The 20,208-nt window shown below is 44.0% G+C and overlaps 1 protein-coding gene across 1 annotated transcript; it reads left to right on the top strand.

Moving 5' to 3' along the window:
* The first annotated feature begins 10,796 nt into the window (after positions 1-10,796).
* Positions 10,797-14,410, top strand: LOC126072655 (phospholipase A2, membrane associated-like). Its single transcript, XM_049878144.1, has 4 exons — positions 10,797-10,836; positions 11,042-11,186; positions 11,396-11,502; positions 14,268-14,410. Exons 1-4 carry the CDS (start codon positions 10,797-10,799, stop codon positions 14,408-14,410), a joined length of 435 nt encoding a protein of 144 aa, XP_049734101.1.
* Positions 14,411-20,208: the final 5,798 nt, after the last annotated feature.

The raw sequence follows: 20,208 nt of genomic DNA, 5'->3' as shown, positions 1-20,208 counted from the left end.
CAGTGTAAAGTCTCAAAGACGATGGGCATTCCAGTTCTTCCATGAACTATCTGAGCCTCAGTTTCCCCATCTATAAGAAGAGATAAGAGCTCAATACTTTTTAAGGGCCTTTTTTATTTTTTATTCTAAGCATAATGTTCATTCCAAATCAGGGTCTAGCCCTCCCTTTTCCAGGGTGATGTCTTCAAGTTTCCAACAACAACCCATCCGCATGCTCATCGCTCAACTGATCCATAGAACAATGGTCATATGAGGCTCCTGGCCTCCCAGCTGCTTGACTTCACATCTCGAAGCCAAGGAGGAGTCTAGTCCCAGGATGGGCCTTCTCTCCTGGGCAGGACAGGGTCAACCCCAGGATGCTGGCTGCTGAGCACAGAAGAGAACATACTTCCTGCAGCCCTGACCACAGTCTCCACTGACCTCCGATGGTCTTAGGGATATCTGGTTGCAGAAGTTCCTGGCTCCATGTGGAGTCAAAGGAGATTTTTACTGCGGTTGGACAAACTCAAAACATTAATTAAGGAAATGGCTGAATGGGCAGCCAGCACTAACGAGAGCACCTATTTGCAGAACCCTATTTGTTCTGAAGAAATCAAATTCATGATTTAAACCAAACACAAACTCTTCAAGAAGCCATGAGCATTTGTTTCCCTAGATCTTCTCAGCTTCATGTCCTGGGGCTCTAGAAATTTTGGACGTAGTTCTGTCCCATTGAGAACAAATCACGACCTGGACAAGTAGCTTATCAGTCAGCTCAGAGCCTTCCAAAGGTGGGGGCCTAGAGTTAACTTTGCTGCCCTATTACTGGGTGCCTGGGATGGGTCCTTCGAACCCACGTATTTCCCACGTTTTCATTCAACACATGTTTACCGAGCCCTTACCCTTCCACAGGCCCTGTGCTAAGTGCTAGGGGAATAAGATGAACTGTAGCTCACCATCTTACCTTGTCAGCCTATAGCAAGTCCACTCTGAGTTTTCAGCTCAACAGAAGAAGGGGACTCATTTTTGATCCCCCTGACGGTCACCAAGGATCCCTGGCGGCACAACAGTTAAGCACTCAGCTACTAACCAAAAGGTTGGTGGTTCAAACCTACCCAGCGGCTCTTTGGGAGAAAGACCTGGGGATCTGCTATTTCATTCCATAAAGATCATAGCGAAGAAAACCCCGTGAGACAGTTCTACTCTCTCACATGGGGTTGCTATGAATCAGGAATCAACTCGGCTGCATATAAATGTTACCATGATTTGGAATCAACTCGACAGCAAGTGGTTTGTTTTTTTTCAATGCCTACATCTTTTTCTCTACAAAGGACTTTCCCACTCATCTCCTCTCTATTTGCTTTGGATTGAAGGTACAACTCTCTTACACCTTCATGGAGTGTGGTGTGGAGAGATGCAGGAATATGAGTTGCAGGGCCTTTACCATCTGATGGGAAAGACTACTCCATATTCTCAAGGGGTTCTCAGTCTGAAAGAAAAGGCACGTTCTTAAGCTTGGAGATCTCCTAGACTGAGAAGCTCCTTGACTGGTGGAAAGAATGGATAGACATGTACTAACATCCAAAGAGTCTTTTGTACCCACATATTAGATTGGATACACATTCACTAAACAGAACTGAGTAGAAGATTTCAAAGGGCAGCTTGAGAAGACAAAGTAAAGTGTTATAATGACATTCGCAAAGAGCTGGAAATGGAAAACCAAAAGGGAAGAAAACGCTTGACATTTCTCAAGCTGAAAGAACTGAAGATAAAAATCAAGCCTTGAGTTGCAATAGTGAAGAATTCTACAGGGAAAATATTAAATGATGCAGGAAGCATCAAAAGATGACAGAAGGAATACACAGAGTCATGGTACCAAAAAGAATTAGTCATTTAACCATTTCAAGAGGTAGCATATGATCAGGAACCAATGGTACTGAAGGAAGAAGTCCAAGCTGCACTGAACACACTGTCAAAAAACAAGGCTCCAGGAATTGACAGAATACCAATTGAGATATTTCAACAAATGGATGCAGCGCAGGAAGTGCTCACTCGTCTATGCCAAGACATTTGGAAGACAGCTACCTGGCCATCCAACTGGAAGAGGTCCGTATTTATGCCTCTTCCCAAGAAAGGTGATCCAAGTGAATGTGGAAGTTATCAAACAATATTATTAATATCACATGCAAGCAAAATATTGATGAAGGTCATTCAAAAGTGGCTGCAGCAGTATATCAACAGGGAACTGCCAGAGATGCAGGTTAGATTCAGAAGAGGATGTGGAACCAGGGATATCATTGCTGATGTCATCTGGATCCTGGCTGAAAGCAGAGAATACTAGAAGGACATTTACCTGTGTTTTATTGTCTATGCCAAGGCATTCGACTGTGTGGGTCATAATAAATTATGGATAACATTATGAAGAATGGGAATTCCAGAACACTTAATCGTGATCACAAGGAACCTGTACATAGATCAAGAGGCAGTTGTTCGAACAGAACAAGGGTATACCGCATGGTTTAAAGTCATGAAAGGTGCGTGTCAGGGTTGTATCCTTTCACCATACCTATTCAATCTGTATGCTGAGCAAATAACCTGAGAAGCTGGAGTATATGAAGATAAATGGGACATCAGGATTCGAGGGAGACTCATTAAGAACCTATGTTATGTAGATGACACAACTTTGCTTGCTGAAAGTAAAGAGGACTTGAAGGACTTTCTGATGAAGATCAAAGACCACAGCCTTCAGTATGGATTAGACATCAATACAAAGAAAACAAAAATCCTCACGACTGGACCAACGAGAAGCATCATGATAAACGGAGAAAAGATTGAAGTTGCCAAGGATTTCATTTTACTTGGATCCACAATCAACAGCTATGGAAGCAGCATTCAAGAAATCAAAAGACGCGTTGCACTGGGCAAACTGCTGCAAAGGACCTGTTTAAAGTGTTGAAAATCGAAGATGTCGCCTTGAAGACTAAGGTGTGCCTGGCCCAAGCCATGCTATTTTCAATAGCATCATATGCACGTAAAGCTGGACAATGAATAATTAAGACTGAAGAAGAATTGACAGCTTTGAATTGTGTTGTAGGCAAAGAATATTGAACATACCATGGACTGCCAAAAGAACGAACAAATCTGTCTTGGAGGAAGTACAACCGTAATGCTCCTTAGAAGCAAAGATGGTGACAGTGTGTCTTACATACTTTGGCCATGTTGCCAGGAGGGACATCATGCTTGGTAAAGTACAGAGTCAGAGGAAAAGAGGAAGACCCTCAACAAGATGGATTGACTCAGTAGCTGCAACAATGGGCTCAAGCATAACAACGATTGTGAGGATGGCTCAGGACTAGGCAGTGTTTTGTTCTAGTGTACATAGGGTTGCTATGAGTCGGAACCTACTTGATGGCACCTAACAACAACAACAATATCCAAAGGATCCAATCCACAAGGAATCATGGGTATGGCACAGGCCTGGGCAGTGTTTCATTCTGTTGTGCATGGGGTCGCCATTAATTGAGGGCCAACTAGATGGCAGATAACAATAACAACAACCTCCAAAGATATGCAGCACCTTATAAAAACACAGCTTTTTGCTTATTGCAGAAATAGGAAATGTCTTAGTCTTCTAGTGCTCCTATAACAGAAATACCACAAGTGGATGGCTTTAAAAAGTGAAATTGATTTTCTCACAGTCTAGTAGGCTAAAGGTCCAAATGCAGGATGTCAGCTCCAGGGAAATGCTTTCTTTCTCTGTCAGCTCTGGAGAAAGGCCCTTGTCAGCAATCTTCCCCTGGATTTGGAGGTTCTTCATGCAGGAACTCCAGGTCCAAAGGACATGGATTGCTCCTGGCAGTGCTTTCTTGGTGGTATGAAGTCCCCCCTCGCTGCTCACTTCCCTTTCCTTTTTATCTCTTGAGAGATAAATGGTGGTGCAGGCCACACCCCAGGGAAACTCCCTTTACATCAGAGCAGGGATGTGGCTGGGGTAAGGGTGTTACAATACCATCCTAATCCTCTTTAGCATAAAATTACAATCACAAAGTGGAGGACAGCCACACAGTACTGGGAATCATGGCCTAACCAAGTTGACACATACTTTGGGGGGATATAGTTCAATCTATGACAGGTAGGAAGGAGACTTATCCCTCAGGGCAGTCCTTTCAAGTGAGATACATGAAAAGGGGGATTACTTGCGGTCCTACTCATTTTAAGCAGGAGGGAAAAGCACACATTCATAATTGTGCTGAGAGATTTATGATAGGAGCAGAGCAATCAGGCCAGGGTGGAGTGAATGTGAGATGGCCATTCTGGGGTGCCAAATTTTTGAAGTGGAAAACAGAATGAAGTATGCTCTCTGGAAAAGATGAAAACTAAAACCCAAACCCAGTGCCATCGAGTCGATTCTGAGAGGTGAAATTGTGTCTTTGGGTCAAAGCCCAAATAGAAGTCTGAGAAATGGAGAGATGCGGCCAGCCTGGGAGGGAGGTCTGGACTTAACCAGGCTGCATGGTCCAAGAAAGGCCATGAAGTCCAGTGCCCTGCTACTTGAAGAGACTTGCTTTATCCAGTCCCCTAAATGATCTCTTGGCCTCTTCCTAAAAGTCTTTCCAATGCCTTTATCCTCTGGCTGCCTCTGGGTCTTAAAACCATTCTCCAGAAATGATGTTCTCTTCACATCTAGCTTAAACCTACCCATTGCACTATGATCTCTTACCCTCTCTTAAAATACTCTCTTGATGGAAAATAAAGGCTGATCAATAATATTCCACCTTTTAAAACATGGCTTCCCATTGCCATAGACTGAGCCAAGGAGGACTGGAGTAATCTGACCCCTGCTGACCTCTCCACCTACATTTCACTCCCCGCACTCCATCCAACTAGCCTTATCTCACATCCTTTAACAGCATTGCACTTCCTCCATGTATGTGGCCATAGCACATACAGCTCCCTCTGCCCCGAATGCCCCCAACACACTTCCCCTAGAGTATTAGTCATGGTTTGAGGTCTAGCTTGTTTAATAAGAAGGGTATTTATAAAAAGGGCAGTGCATCCTTAGAAGTTCTGGAGAAGCCAGCCCTAGGCTGAGTTTCCAGAAAAGACTCCCCAGTCACATCTCAGAACTGCTCTGTTAACGGAGCTGCAGCCTCTGCCACAACTGGAAGCTGCTCATCAAATCACGAAGCCGTTGCTACCGCTTCCACCACCCGAAGCATGTCTCCACCACTACTATCTACACCAGCAAGTCGATGCCTCATGTCCTGCCCTTTTCCCGTTCATTCAATTCTGATTTCAAATCTCACACAAATGTATCTGAGAGATAAGATCTTAAAATACATGGAACTTTACATGCAAAGAAATCTTAGAAATGTAGAAAGTTTTAACTTTCCAGCCTCTGTAGCACAGGTAGGTACACTAGAAGGAGTTGAAATAGATGTTGAGTGAGTCAGTCCATAGATATCTCATAGTCCATCCCTTTTTTTATTCAAGTGCCATACATACCCTTCTTCCCCTTTTAGTGCCTCACTTCCAATTAAGTGATTCCCCCTTTGAGCCTATTGTGCCAGTGACACGAAGATACCAAATGACCATGTGGTAATCTTAACTTCAGCTTAATTGAATCAATTTTGCATGTCCTAGTGAAGGTACTCCTCACTTGGGTACTAATATTTTTAAATCAATAGAATCCAAAGTTGCATGGATGGAAAACAAACATTTTGCAAGAAGTCGTGACGTACATTAGTGCCATGCCCACCTCAAGCCCTTGGGTCCTAGATCCATGTATTCTTGGCTATAGGAGAAATAGCATCAAACATTGGTTGTTGACTCAGAGCATATATCACAACCCACAGGCTAGCGTCTCAATATTGCCAACTTTTGTCTCCCAAATGATGAGTTCTAAAAGGCCAAATGCTTCTGGGTGATGGGGTACATGGGAATACTAGCAAATGCTAAAAGTATCAAATATTCCTTGACTTCATTTCTTCTACAATGATTCCCTAGGTTAGAAGCCATGTTGTGTGCATGACAGTGAATAAAGCATTTAGTAAATTAATATCTGAGATGCTGACAGAGCATTATGATAATGAGAAGCATATTTGCATATAAAATAATTGTTTATTTGAATGAAGAAAATAACTCCCTCCACCATGTTGACAGTGATCCAATATAATTGTCAGGTGATTGTCCTCACTGAGATATGATGTCATTTTAGAGGCTCAGAATTAGTCTCAGAGGTATTCAGATTAGCTGTGGAAGGGAGAAGTCTTTGTCGGTGCACCCATGCAAAACCTCCACCCATACAACCAGTTACCAGCACCAGTTGCTATCAAGTCTTTTCTGACTCATGGTAACCCCACGTGTAGTGCAGTAGAACTATGCTCCATAGTTTTTTCAGTGGTGGAGTTTTTGGAAGTAGATTTCCAGGCCTTTCTGCTGAGGTGCCTTGGGTGGACTCAAATCTCCAACTTTCGGTTAGCAGCCAAGAGTGTTAACTGTTTGCACCACCCAGGGACCACCCTACCTCCATGACTGCTTTATTCATTACCCCTTTGATCCAGCATTGGGGTGGCAGAGAAAAGAAGCTGATTGACATCCATACAGCCATGCACGGTAAAAGTGTACTGCTGTTTCTGCTAGGTGAAAGCAACTGCTCCTCTCTTTGAAATAGAGAAAGAAAGCATTTAATAATGCATATCTGTATTTTGGGTGTCAGGGGCTGAGTTGATTTGCTCAGGGAGAAGACTAAAGATGGAATTACAGCTTCAAAGGGAGTTAAAACATATATAAATTCCAATAACCCATGGTCACCCTCCAAGATTCATCTGTCTTCTGCACAGAATAAACAAGCCGGTTAAATGCATTTGGGGTATTCAGATAATCTGAGCCTATCTAAGTACGCCCATTCTAATTCTTGGGGTCTATTTTTCTCCCAGTCAATACTCTAACTTGCACATAAGAGAGTTGATGAGGCTGAGAATTCCACCCATATTATCATTCCATAACCTGAAATAATAAATGGCATGACTAGTTTTTTGCTACATTAGCCCAAGGCCGCAAAAGATAAAAGATTATTTTATGGCAGCCATACAAGTTTTCCTCGTCATCAGTCCATATTATGAGATAGAACTTGAAAACTCTGAGCTTATCATTTTCTTTCTTTGAACTCTCTAAAACAGAGAAATTCAACCCACTGCACAGTCTTTATATTTTTGTGACAATAGTTTATTCCAGCAGTTACTCCATGTGACAAAGCCTGCTTTGGATTCTTTCCAAGTGGCCACAGGTGATATTTAGTAACTGTTTCAGCACTGCACGTCGTGGACTACCACTGGCCGATCCTATGGTGCTGTTGGGTTCCTCGCTATCATCGAACACAACCAGATAAGATAACCAATTTCACATTATCATTTCTTGAGAGTCTTTGTTTGCAACCATCCCTGGTACCAATTGCTATGTCAGGCAGAGTTCACTTTAGCTACTAGAAACTGGGAGGGATTAAAAGCTTCGAGAAACAGACTATGCAAACTAAGCTTCTAAAAACAACTCTCAAAGCCACACCTCGCAACCGAGCCACAGAGGTAACTTGTGCCCCTGACACAATCAGGAAGCTGACTTGTCAAATTAAGAAGCAGCTGCTCAATGGCCGTCCTAGGCACAACAATTGGTCTCTATTCACCTAGAGCAACAGAGGAAGAAGGAGAGTCAGGAATAGGAAGAAGAAATGAAATGTGTGGCTAACTGGCCTCATGAACAACTCTCTCCTTCACCATGAGACCAAAAGAGCTGGATGGTACCTGAGTACCATTACTGAACATTTTGATTAAAGATTCTCTATAAGACTCCTGGTCAAAAGGGAGAAATGCAGAGCATAATGTCAAATTCTTATAGACTCCAGACTTTCTGGACCCATGGAGCCTGGCAGAAGCCAAAAAATAGTGCCCTGAAATAATCTTTCAACCTTGAACCAAAAATATCCCCTGAAGTCTTCCTTAAACTAAACAACAGCTTAGCTTAATTAGTAAGAATGTCTGTCTTGAGCATTATTCTCTTGTAAGATTTATATAAGATCAAACTGACAACAACAACTCAAAAGATTAGCTAGGAACCTTAGAACCCAATGAGTTTATATTAATGAGGGAGAAACAAATTCAGAATCGGAGGGTGAGAATGGTTGCACAGCTTGAAGAATGTAATCAATCAATGCCACCCAATTATTCATTGAAATTGTTGAATGTCACTGAAATTATTGAATTGGTGTATATTTGGCGGTGTATATTGGGCTGTGTACATGCTCAACAGAAGGAGCCCTGGTTGCACAGTGGTTAAAAACTTGGCTGCTAACTCAAAGGTCAGTGGTCTAAACCCACCAGCAGCTTCATGGGAGAAAGACGTGGCAATCTGTTCCTGTAAAGATTACAGCCCTGGATTAGATAAGCCCATAAAAAAACAATAACATACAAGACCAAATGGTCACACCAGCCCGGTGGCAAGGGTGAGAACGGAGGAGGGGATAGGAAAGTTGGAGGAATGGAAATGGGGAACCCAAGGTTGAGAAGCGGAGAATGTTGACATATCACTGGGTTGGCAACCAATCTCACAAAAAAATGCTATATTAATTATTTAATGAGAAATAATTTTCTCTGTAAACCGTCATCGAAAGCACAGTAAAACAAGTGATTACCATATCTAAAAAAAAGATTACATCCTTGGAAATCATATGGAGTAGTTCTACTCTATCCTACAGGGTTGCTATGTGTCAGAATTGACTCAACAGCAATGGGTTTATTCTCAACAACAGTAACAATAAAAATTAAGTAAATTATGTTTAAAAAAGGAGAAGAAGCTGGTGCTGCTTGAGCCTCTGCTCTTGAGTCACAACTTCTCTGCTACAAACTGAACCAGCAAAATGGATGCCTTATACCCTGATCCTTTCCCACTTAAATTAGTTCTGAATTCGAGTCTCATACAGCTGTATCTTATTTACAGAACTTAAATCTAGTCCAGAAAACTAGCTACAAATGAGACCAGAAATTGCAGTTGTTAGCCTTCTAGCCTGGGAGCTTGCTGAGAAATCTAAGAAAATCTAATGGGGTTTTCACTGGCTGATCTTTATAATCAGATCTCCAGGCCTTTCTTCCTAGTCTGGAAGCCCTGCTGAAACTTGTCCCTCACGGGTGACCAGGCTGGTATTTGAAATAATGGTGTCATCTTAATGCTCCCAGCATTAAAACAACACATAAGCCACCACAGTATGACAAACGTACTTTGGAGACATCATTGGAAAAACCAATCGCTGGAAAAGGACATCATTTGATAAAGTAGAGGCTCAGTGAAAACAAAGGAAACCCTCAATTAGATGGATTGACACATTAGCCAAAACAATGGACTCAAACATATTAACGATCATGAAGATGGTACACCAGCAGGACTCGGGTCTAATCGTTATCCCTTCCCAAAGGGCTTGCACAGGGCCCGGAAGTTTGTAGAGATGTAGGTTGTGCTTGCTGTGAATGAATGAATGCATGCCCTCTCTCTTAGTCCCAGAAGCCACATTTAGCAGAAGAAAACAGCCACCTCCCCTCAGTCAATGGCACCACTGTCTCTGCAATGAGTCTCCAGCCTGAAACAGTTGACAGTCCCTGCTCACCCTAGAAGGTGGGTGCAGGCAGGTGATTGATGGTCATACCCAGAGCCAGTTTGGGAAATTTACTCAGTCAGGAGCTAAATCCATGGTAAACACTTCAAAATCTCTTAAAATTTATTCTGGTACCTGTCCAATGACACATAAGTTTTTTCCATCCTCAGTTCTGTCCTGCCAGCTGATGAGGGGAAAGGGTGGGGATTTACCAGGAGCATAAATGTGCCAAACTGTGAGTCCACCTACTGACCCTGCCCTCATTCCCACCCCTCACCACTCCCAGCCTCCCAGAGGAAGTAGCTATTTAAGGAGAGCTGGAGTTTGGAATAGACATGACAGTCACTTGGAGGTATGGGCTCTGACATCCTGTGAGAGGTAAGTACCCAGAAATTAATGCCCACTCGCTGACTCAGAGAGTAACTGTGTTGTGTATCTGGGCGCATATGTGTGCATGCATGCATAGATGGACATGTAAGTGCACATGAATGTGTGTGCAGGGTTTGTTGTGTACAAGAGGGTATATTACACAGGGGTGTTGTGTGGGTCTGTGAGTGTGTTGTATGGAAGGATGCTTGCACAAGTGTTTGAGTGCAAAAGAGTGAGTGTGTATGTGTGTGTGTGTGAGAGAGAGAGCATGTGTCTGTGTACGTGTCTGTGTGTAAGGGATTAGAAAGTCTTGCAAAGAGAGGGTACTGGAGAAAAATATTGGGATCAGACTCCCTGGATGGAATTACCAAGCCTTGAGTTCAGTGTGGGGACATGCAACATGTGTCTAACGGGGCAGACACAGCTTTGACCTTGGGAAATTCCCTGTCGTTGGGAAGAACCTGGTCCCAACCTCCCAGGAACTCTCCATTTGAAGAGGATTGTGGGCATTTCATTAGTGTATTATGTGGGATCTAGCTGGCTCTGAGGGCTTGTGTGCATGAAACTGCTCAACGGAGTTCGGAAGTCAGGAGTGCGTGCGTGTCTGCATGCATCACTGGAGAGCTCTCCTGTACACCTTGTGTGTGATGAAGGGTGTCACCCTTCTGTGTGCTCCTTTGCAAAACCCAATCTCCAGGGTTGGTGAATGTGAGTAGGAGAGCACAGGGCCAAAGAAAGAATCTGGGGACCACCTGGGAGAGAAATCTAGAAAAACCCACCTGCACTTCTCCCTCACGGAACTCTCAGCATGAAGACCCTCCTGCTGTTGGTAGTAATCATGGCCTTGGGTAAGAGCTGACCCTGATCTTGACCCTAAGGGGGACAGGCCAGGGCAAGAAGCAACCCCATCTCCCAGTTTTCCTTCTCATGGCAGCAAGGCCTCTCCAAGGGGGACAGGGATAGAGACCAGCAGGGTGGAGAAAGGGAGTGAAGAGAGGGGCAGGCAGGCAGGACACAGGGCCCAGTCCCCAACAGCAACCAGTTTCCTTCCAGGCCTGCTGCAAGTCCAGGGGAGTTTACTGGATTTCCGAAAAATGATCCGGTTGGTAACAGGAAAGGAAGCTACATCCAGCTATGGTTTCTATGGTTGCCACTGTGGTGTTGGTGGCAAAGGATCCCCCAAGGATGCGACAGATCGGTGAGGCCGCTCTTCATCTCTCTCCCCTCTGCTCACTTCTGCCACATAACCCCAGGGAGTCGAGGCTGGAAACACAGCCAGCAGGGTGGAAACTCTGCTCTAGGCTCCAGAGTCACCATGTCTCTCCAGGGTCAAGGAGGGGAGAGCCAGGGGAGGCTAGCTCCTTTGAGCCATGGGAAAGTGACCCCAATGGGACATGCTCATCACAGGTGCTGCGCTGAACACGACTGCTGCTATAAACGTCTGGAGAAACGTAGGTGTGGCACCAAATTCCTGAATTACAAGTTCACCAAGAGTGGAAGCCAAATTGTCTGTGGTAAGACACAGTTCTACGACCCCACACGGTTTCCTTATTCAGTGTCCACTGTGCTGAGTACTGGGCTGGACACCAGATGTAGAAATATAGAGGGATATTGTCCCTGCCTCAAAGGCTCATAGTTGAGTGAGAGGTAAAGAAAATGAAAGCCCAATATGGTAAAGACTCCAATAGGAAATAAACAAAAAGAAGGAGCCCTTAACACAGCGTGAAGTTCCAGGGAGGTTCCTGAAAGTGGTGGCCTCTAGGCTGAGTCATAAACACTGTACAGGGATAGCCAAGGTGGATGAGCAGGGCAGGAAGAGGCAACAACATAGTCAAAACCTGGAGTGTGCTCAGGGGAACTCAGGGGAACTGCAAGCAATTCTGTGTTGCTGAACAGAACCATGTGGGGGAGTGGTGAGAGGCAATGCTGGAGAGATAGGAAGGGGCTAGATCAAGACAATTAGGAGCAAAGGTGGTTCAATAGTAGCATTCTCACCTTCCATGCAGGTTTGATTCCTGGCCAATACACCACATGCACAGCCACCACCCATCTGTTGGTGAAGGCTTACATGTTGCTGTGATGCTGAACAGCTTTCAGTGTACTTCCCAGAGTAAGATGGACTAGGAAGAAAGGTCTGGTGATCTACTTCTGAAAATCAGCCAATGAAAACTCTGTGGATCACAAGAATCTGATCCACGACCAATCATGGGGTTGACACAGGACCAAGCAGTGTTTCATTCATTTGTGCATGGGATTCCCATGAGTTCAGGTCCAACTCAATGACAGCTAACAACAAGAACAACAGATCAAGTAAGGCCTTCATGGCCATGTTCCATTTAGATTTTATCCTAAAGCAACTGTTGTTCTTTTTTGGTGCCATCAACTTGATTTTCAACTCATAGCAACCCCAGGTGAGAGAGTAGAATTTCCCAATAGTGTTTTCTAGGCTGTAATCTTTACGAGAGCAGATTGCCAGGTTTTTTCTCCCATGCAGCCACTGGGTGAGTTCGAATCACCAACCTTTCAGTTAGCAGCCAAGCACTTAACCATTGCACCACCAAGATTCCATCTTAAAGCAAGAAGGAGGTATTAGCAAAGGAGTGACATGAGATTTGCATTTCTAGGAACTCACTGTGGCTGCAGGGTGGATGGAGACAGGATGGAAGGGGAACCTGTGAGAAGGCTATTACCGGAATCCAGACAAGAGATACTAGGATTTTGACATAAAACAATGGTGGTCAAAATGGAAAGGGTTGCACAATGAAATTAAGATGCGTTTGAGAGGTAGAATTATCTGAGTTTGGTGACTGACTGGGTAGGGGGTTAGAATAGGAAGGTGTTAAGTGGGCATGTGACTGTATGGATGGTAGTACCACAACTGAGATAAAGACCACAAGAAGAGGGCTTGGGCAGGGGCATGGGGTGAAGGAGGAGGAGTTTTGTTTGGGACACATTGAGTTGAAGGGGACTTGGAACACCCAGGAGATGACCAGCAGGCAGCTGGATGTGTGAACTTGCAGCTCAGGGGAAGGGTCTGCACTGGACACATAAAATCAGGAGCCAGCAGCAGAACTGGACATGATCACCCGTTTAATGCTGAAGGGCCCAGAACGGAGATAGAGCAGGAATAATCAGAGAGGGAGGAGGACAGCTGACAAAGGAGAATCAAAAAAGTTGGTAAGAAGATGGTTGCAAGAAAGGAGGAGAAGATTAACAAGAGCCAGGTTAACAGAGGGGTTTGCCAAGGTAAGGATTGTCAAGAATCCTTTGGATTTAGAGGCAGGAAGGTCAGGAAGAGCTCAGTGAGAGCTGTCCCCATGAAGTGGTGAGGGCAAAGCCAGACTGGAGTGGGTTGGGGTATAAATGGAAATGAAGAAGTAGAGAGAGTAAGTACAGAAAATTTTTTGGAGAAAGTTTTGCTCTGAAGGGGAAGAGAAGGATGAGCTGGTGGCTAGAAGGCTTTGCTCAATGTCCTCAGACAGCAGATCCATGAGCAGGATTTTTAAAAATCATGGACTCTCACTCAACACCCTGAGTTCTTTAGAATCAGAAGTGCTTTAGGATCATCTTGCCCATTATGACCTCTCCATAGGATCATGTATCTTCAGAAGGCTTTGAGTTGCAAGCATCAGGATAGTGGGGTTGTATGAGTCTTGCATAACAAGAAGTCTGGAAGAGAGCAATGCCAGGCTGGGGCAGCTTCTCAACCATATTGTCAATATTGTTAGATACTGCTCTGCCATGTTGGCAGTACCTAACTCGTGGTGTCAAGACACAAGCTGCAGCTCCAAGCATCATGGCCTCACACTCCAAAAGAGGCTTTCCCATTGTACACGTCCCTTTTGAGGGAGGAAAATAATCCTTCCCAGAAGTTCTCAGCAGCTTCTCCTGTGACTCATTGGCCAGAATGGGGTCACATGTTAGCCAGAGATCAATCACTGCAAACTGGCTGGCTTACATCAATCAGGAGCCATTCTCAGGGGCTGGGCAGTTGGCCCACTGGACAAATCTGTTAGCAAGAAGGAGAAAACAGTGGTAGTTAGGAAGGCATATAAAAGAGTCTTCCCATGTTTGGATGCTGTGTGTCTCCATCAGACTGGAAACTATCTTCCTGAGGGCAGGAATCCTGTCTCCATTAATCAGAAATATCTGAACATAGTTGCTTGTCTCCATCTAGGAACTTCTGGAGATCAAGGACTGTGTCTTCTCCCCCGGGGTTCCCAGAAGAAGTCATAAAGTATTAAACCCCTGTCCCATGTCTATTTTCTTGTGATTTCAGCAAAACAGGACTCCTGCAAGAGCCAGCTGTGTCAATGTGATAGAAATGCTGCCTACTGTTTGGCGAGAAACCAGAAGACGTATAATAAAAAGTTCCAGTACTACTCCAATGGGCAGTGCAGTGGGAAGACCCCCAGCTGCTGAAAGCTGCCTCTTTCCCCAGAGCCTCACCACCCAATGCTGAGTTTCCTTCTCTAACACCACCACTCCCTGCCCTGGCCAAGTCCCCTGGGAATGAAGAAAATACCTCTCTCCCATCCTAGAGACAAGCCGGGGGCTCCTCTTCTATCCTTGCCCAGAATGAGAAGCCAAAGCCTGGCTGATTTATGCCTGGCCCCTTCCTTCTCCTTCCTCAGTCAGCAGGAGATTTCTCTGATGGTAGCTTCTCTGATTTCCTCCTAGTCCAACTTCCTGCTTAGCTGGAGCATCTACAGTCCTGGGAGTCTCTTCTGAATAAAGCATTTCATTGGCAAACTGTATGCACACATTTGTGGGAATATGCACAAGTGCTCACAACACCTAGCAGTGTTTGGTTCTGTTGTACATAGGGCCGCTATGAGTCAGAGCCAACTCAGACTTCACAGAACCTAACAAGAAGATGTGTCAGCCTTAAACCAGGCATCCCCATGTGCACATGGCAGATATAGGCCAGCTGTGCACACATCTTGTTGCTGTTGTTGTTAGGTGCTGTTGAGTCATTTCCGACACATAGTGACCCTATGCACAACAGAAAAAAACACTGCCCGGTCCTGAGCCATCCTTACAACCGTAGTTATGCTTGAGCTCATTTTTGCAGTCCCTGTGTCAATCCTGGTTGAGGGTCTTCCTCTTTTCCGCTGACCCTGTACTGTGCCAAGCATGATATCCTTCCCCAGGGACTGATCCCTCCTGACATCTAGGCACATGTTAATGTGAGGATGTGCAAATGTGTGCATGCGTGTTCATCCCCTGCAGGGACATTGAGAGTCTGAGCCCCAAGCATTCCAGTATAGTTGCATCTCCTCATCCCCGCTCATAGCTACGGGTGCCCACTCAGGCCTAACATTGGCTGGTACAGAAAGGGATGCTATGTCATGAGGGTGCACTCACTGTGTGCACGAGCTTATATAACTACATGTGTGCACCTTTCCATGTGCAAATATCTCCCTGTGTGTGTCCATGTGCCACAAAGATAATAACTGTTGAGAGTTGCACATAGCATACACACGCATTATGTGGCAGGTATTATGAATTTAAACCCATTGCTGTGAAGTCGATTCCATTTCCATCATAGAGACACTATAGGACCGAGTAGATCTACCCCTCACCATCCTCAGAATCATTGTTATGTTCAAGCTCACCGTTGGAGCCACTGTGTCAATCCATCTTGTTGAGGTGCTTCTTCTTTTTCCCTGACCCTCTACTTTACCAAGCATGATGTCCTTCACCAGGGACTGCTCCCTGCTGATAACACGCCCAAGGTATGTGAGACAAATTCTCACCATCCTAGCCACCAAGGAACATTCTGGATGTACTTCTTCCAGGAAGGCTTCTTCATTCTTCTGAAAGTCTGCTACAGTCAATATTCTTCACCAACAGCATAACTCAAAGGCATCAATTCTTCTTCAGTCTTTTTTATTCGTTGTCCAACTTAATCTTCAAAGTGACATCTTTGCTTTTTAACACTTTAAAGAGGGCTTTTTCAGGAGATATGCTCATTGCAATATGTCGTTTGATTTCTTCACTGCTGCTTATGTGGGCATTCATTGTGGATCCAAGTAAAATGAAATCCCTGACAGCGTCCATATTTTCTCTGTTTATCATGATGTTGCTTTTTGGTCCAGCTGTGAGGATTTTTCTTTTCTTTATGTTGAGGTGTAATCCATACTGAAGGCTGTGGTCTTTGGTCTTCATCAGAAAGTGCTCAAGTCTTCTTTGCTTTCAGCAAGTGAAGTTGTGTTATCTGCATATAGCAGGTTGTTAATGAGTCTTCTTCCAAGCCTCATGCCACTTTCTCCTTCAGATAATCCAGCTTCTCAAATTATTTGCTCAGCATACAGACTGAATAGGTATAGTGAAATGATACAACACTGATGCACACGTTTCCTAATTTTAAACCACGTAGTATCTCCTTTTTCTGTTTGAATGACTTCCTCTTGGTCTACGTATAGGTTCTGCATGAGCACAATTAAGTGTTCTGGAGTTTCCATTCTTAGCAAAGTTGTCCATAATTTGTCATGATCCACACAGTCGAATACCTCTGCATAGTCAATAAAACACAAGTAAACCACTTTCTGGTATTCTCTGCTTTCAGCCAAGATCCACATGATATCAGCAACAATACTCCTGGTTCCACACCCTCTTCTGAGTGGGCTTGAATTTCTGGCAGTTCCCTTTTGATGTACTGCTGCAACTGCTTCTGAATAAGTGTCAGCAAAATTCTACTTGTGTGTGATATTAACGATACTATTCAATAATTTCTGCATTCTGTTGGATCACCTTTCTTTGGAATGGGCACAAATATGGATCTCTTCCAATCGATCGGCCAGGTAGATGTCTTCCAGATTTCTTGGCATAGACTAGTGAGTGCTTCCAATGTTGCATCTGTTTATTAAAACATCTCAACTGGTATTCTGTCAATTCCTGGAGCCTGGGTTTTCAACAATGCCTTCAGTGCAGCTTGAACTTCTTCCTTCAGTACCATCAGTTCTTGATCATATGCTACCTCCCGAAATGGTTGAATGTTGCCCAATTCTTTTTGGTACAGTAACTCTGTATATTCCTTCCATATTCTTTTGATGCATCCTGTATTGTTCCATATTTTGCCTATAAAATCCTTCTATATTGCAATTCAAGACTTGAATTTTTTCTTCAGTTCCTTCAGCTTGAGAAATGCTGAACATATTTTTCCTTTTTGGTTTTCTAACTCCAGATCTTTGCACATTTCATTATACTTTACTTTGTCTTCTTGAGCCACCCTTTGAAATATTCTGTTCAACTCTTTTACTTCATCATTTCTGCCATTTGTTTCAACTCCTTTGTGTTCAAGAGCAAGTTTCAGAGCCTCTTCTGACATCCATTTAGATCTTTTCTTTCTGTCCTGTCTTTTTAGTGACCTCTTGCTTCCTTCATGTATGATGTGCTTTATGTCATCCCACTACTCATCTAGCGTTGGGTCATTAGTATTCAATGTGTCAAATGTATTCTTGAGATGGTCGCTAAATTCAGGTGGGATATACTCAAGGCCGTACTTTAGCTCTGGTGAACTTATTTTAAATTCCTTCAGCTTCAACTTGAACTTGCATATAAGCAATTGATGTTCTGTTCCGAGGTCGGTCCTGGCCTTGTTCTGACGATGATATGGAGCCTCTCTGTTGCCTCTTTCTACAGATGTAGTCGATTTGATTCTTGTATATTCCACCTAATGAGGTCTATGGGTATAGTCACCGTTTATGCTGTTGAAAAAAGGTATTTCCAATAAATAAGTCATTGGCCTAGAAAAATTTTATCATGTGATCTCTGGCACCCTCTCTTTCACCAAGGTCATTTTCTCCAACCACTGACCTTTCTTTGTTTCCAACTTTCGAATTCCAATCACCAGTAATTACCAATGGATTTTGATTGTATGTTTGATCAATTTCAGACTGCAGAAGTTGGTAAAAATCTTTAATTTCTCTGGCTTTGGTATTAGTGGTTGGTGCATAAACTTGAACAATAGTCATAGAAACTGGTCTTCCTTGTGGATGTATGGATAGTATCCTATCACTGACAGTGCTGCACTTCAGGATAGATCTTGAAATGTTCTTTCTGATGATGAATACAACCCATTCGTCTTCAATTTGTCATTGCCGGCCTAACAGACTATATGATTGTTCAGTTCAAAATGGCCAATAGCAGTCCACTTCAGCTCACTAATCCATTTCATTTTTTATGACTTCCAATTTTCCTAGATTCATACTTCATACACTCCACATTCCTACTATTAATCGGTGTTTGCAGCTATTTCTTCTCCTGTTGAGTTCTGCCACATCAGGAAATGAAGGTCCACAAAACCTTTATTCCAGTCACATCATTAAGGTCAATGCTACTTTGAGGACGCAACTTTTCCCCAGTCTTATTTTGAAGCCTCCCAACCTGAGGGGCTCATCTTCCAGCACTATATCAAGCAGTGTTCTGCTGCTATTCATAAGGTTTTCATGGGCCAAGTTTTTTCAAAGTAGATCACCAGGTCCTTCTTCCTAGGATCATATATTAGGGTTCTTGAAATATAAACTCAAGGGTCATTTTAGAACAATGATTCTTAATTGGGAGTGATTTCCTCCCCAGGGGGATAGGGTAGCTATTAGTCAAAATCGACTCGATGGCAGCGTGGAGTATTTCTGGTTATCACAATGGTTGTTGTTGGTGGTGGTGTTACTGGCATCTGGTGACTAGAGGTCAGGGATGCTGGTAAACATCCTGCACAGGATGGCCCCCAAAACAGAATTACCCGACCCCAAACGTCGATGCGTCAAGGTTGAGAAACCGTGGTTTAGAGCATGATTCAGAACTTTTACCACTCTGACAAAAGTGAGGTTTGGGGCAAGTCACTTAACTTTTCATGCCTCAGTTTCCTTCTCTCTAAGATGGGGTTGATTTTAACAGCTTACGTTTAAGGAAATAGCTGCCACCTTTCTCATGCTTACAGTGTGCTGTTCATATCCCCAAGTGCTTTACATATATTATCTCACCTAATCCTTGTAAAGGTCCCTGGGTGACACAAATGGTTTACTCTCAACCACTAACCAGAAGATTGATGGTTCACATCCACCCAGTGGCACCACAGATGAAAGGCCTGGCAACCTGCTTCTGCAAAGATTAAAAAAAAAAAAAAAAAAACCCGCTGCTGTCAAGTAGATTCTGACTCAAGGCAACCCTATAGGACAGAGTCTAACTGCCCCATAGGGTTTCCAAGGAGCAGCTGGTGGATTCCAAGTCTCAATCTCTTGGTTAGCAGCCAAACACAACCACTGTGCCACCAGGGCTCCATGTAAAGATTAGAGCCCCAAAAAAACCCTATGGAACCGTTTTACTCTATAACATATGGGGTTATCATCAGTCAGAATCGACCGACAGCAACGAGTTTCGTTTGTTTTTTTTTTTGAATTCTTATAACCCAGTGAATACTACTACTGTTGGTCATTTATTAAGTGCCAAGCCCTTTTTTTTTTTTTTTTTTTTTTATTTATTTTTTTAAGCCCTATTCTAAGCTCGTTACATATATTAATTTATTTAACCCTCACAGCAGTCGTATAGGTAGACAGTTTTGTCATCTCCATTTAACAGATGGGGAAACAGAGGCACAGAGGATACAAGCTTCCTGAGGGCAGGGGTAGTGTCTGTCTTGTTCCTTGCTTTCTCCCCAGCTTCAAGAACAGTGTATCAATACATATTTGCTGAAGGACAAAGAAATCCTCCAGGGGTTTTGTTGAGTCCATGGACATCCTGCAATTGTGGAGAAACCAGGGTACAAATGTGTCAAGGGCCTTGCCCGAGTCTCTTCCACCCCCTTGCTTTGCAGCGGAGGTCTTGGGAAAGCCGCGGGTGGTGTCTCTGGACCTCTGGGGCCTGGCTGTGCTCCTGCAACTGGCAGAGAGGAACAGACATGTCTGAGCCATTTCTGAGATACCCAGAGGGTGAAGGGGTGCTGGTCTCCCTGGAATCCAGCGGGGGCGTTACCATCTTGAGTTTGATAAAACGTGGAAGCTCTGTCAGTGGGACAATGTGTCATCTTGAGCCAGGGATTAGGCTCTTCCACTTCCCCAAATGCAGAGAGATTTCGGATTTAACCCAGCCCTAGTCTAGACCTCGGGGAAGTACATACCTGCAGGGTATGGGGGAGGATTAAGCGTGGCATAAAATAATCATCACAGCTGCTGTGCGGTGGGAACTCTGTACTGCATGCTGTAGGCACACATTTCCGT

Source organism: Elephas maximus, chromosome 3 (assembly GCF_024166365.1).
Source record: "Elephas maximus indicus isolate mEleMax1 chromosome 3, mEleMax1 primary haplotype, whole genome shotgun sequence".
NCBI lineage: Eukaryota > Metazoa > Chordata > Mammalia > Proboscidea > Elephantidae > Elephas > Elephas maximus.
The sequence above is the reverse complement of the archived record's forward strand: the minus strand, read 5'-3'. Positions and strand labels throughout refer to the sequence as shown.

Excerpts from the sequence above, each read along its gene's own strand:
- LOC126072655 (XM_049878144.1), top strand. The coding sequence starts at position 10,797 with ATGAAGACCCTCCTGCTGTTGGTAGTAATCATGGCCTTGG. Across the intron at positions 10,837-11,041 it reads GGTAGTAATCATGGCCTTGG|GCCTGCTGCAAGTCCAGGGG; the intron begins GTAAGAGCTGAC and ends GTTTCCTTCCAG. Across the intron at positions 11,503-14,267 it reads TGGAAGCCAAATTGTCTGTG|CAAAACAGGACTCCTGCAAG; the intron begins GTAAGACACAGT and ends TTGTGATTTCAG.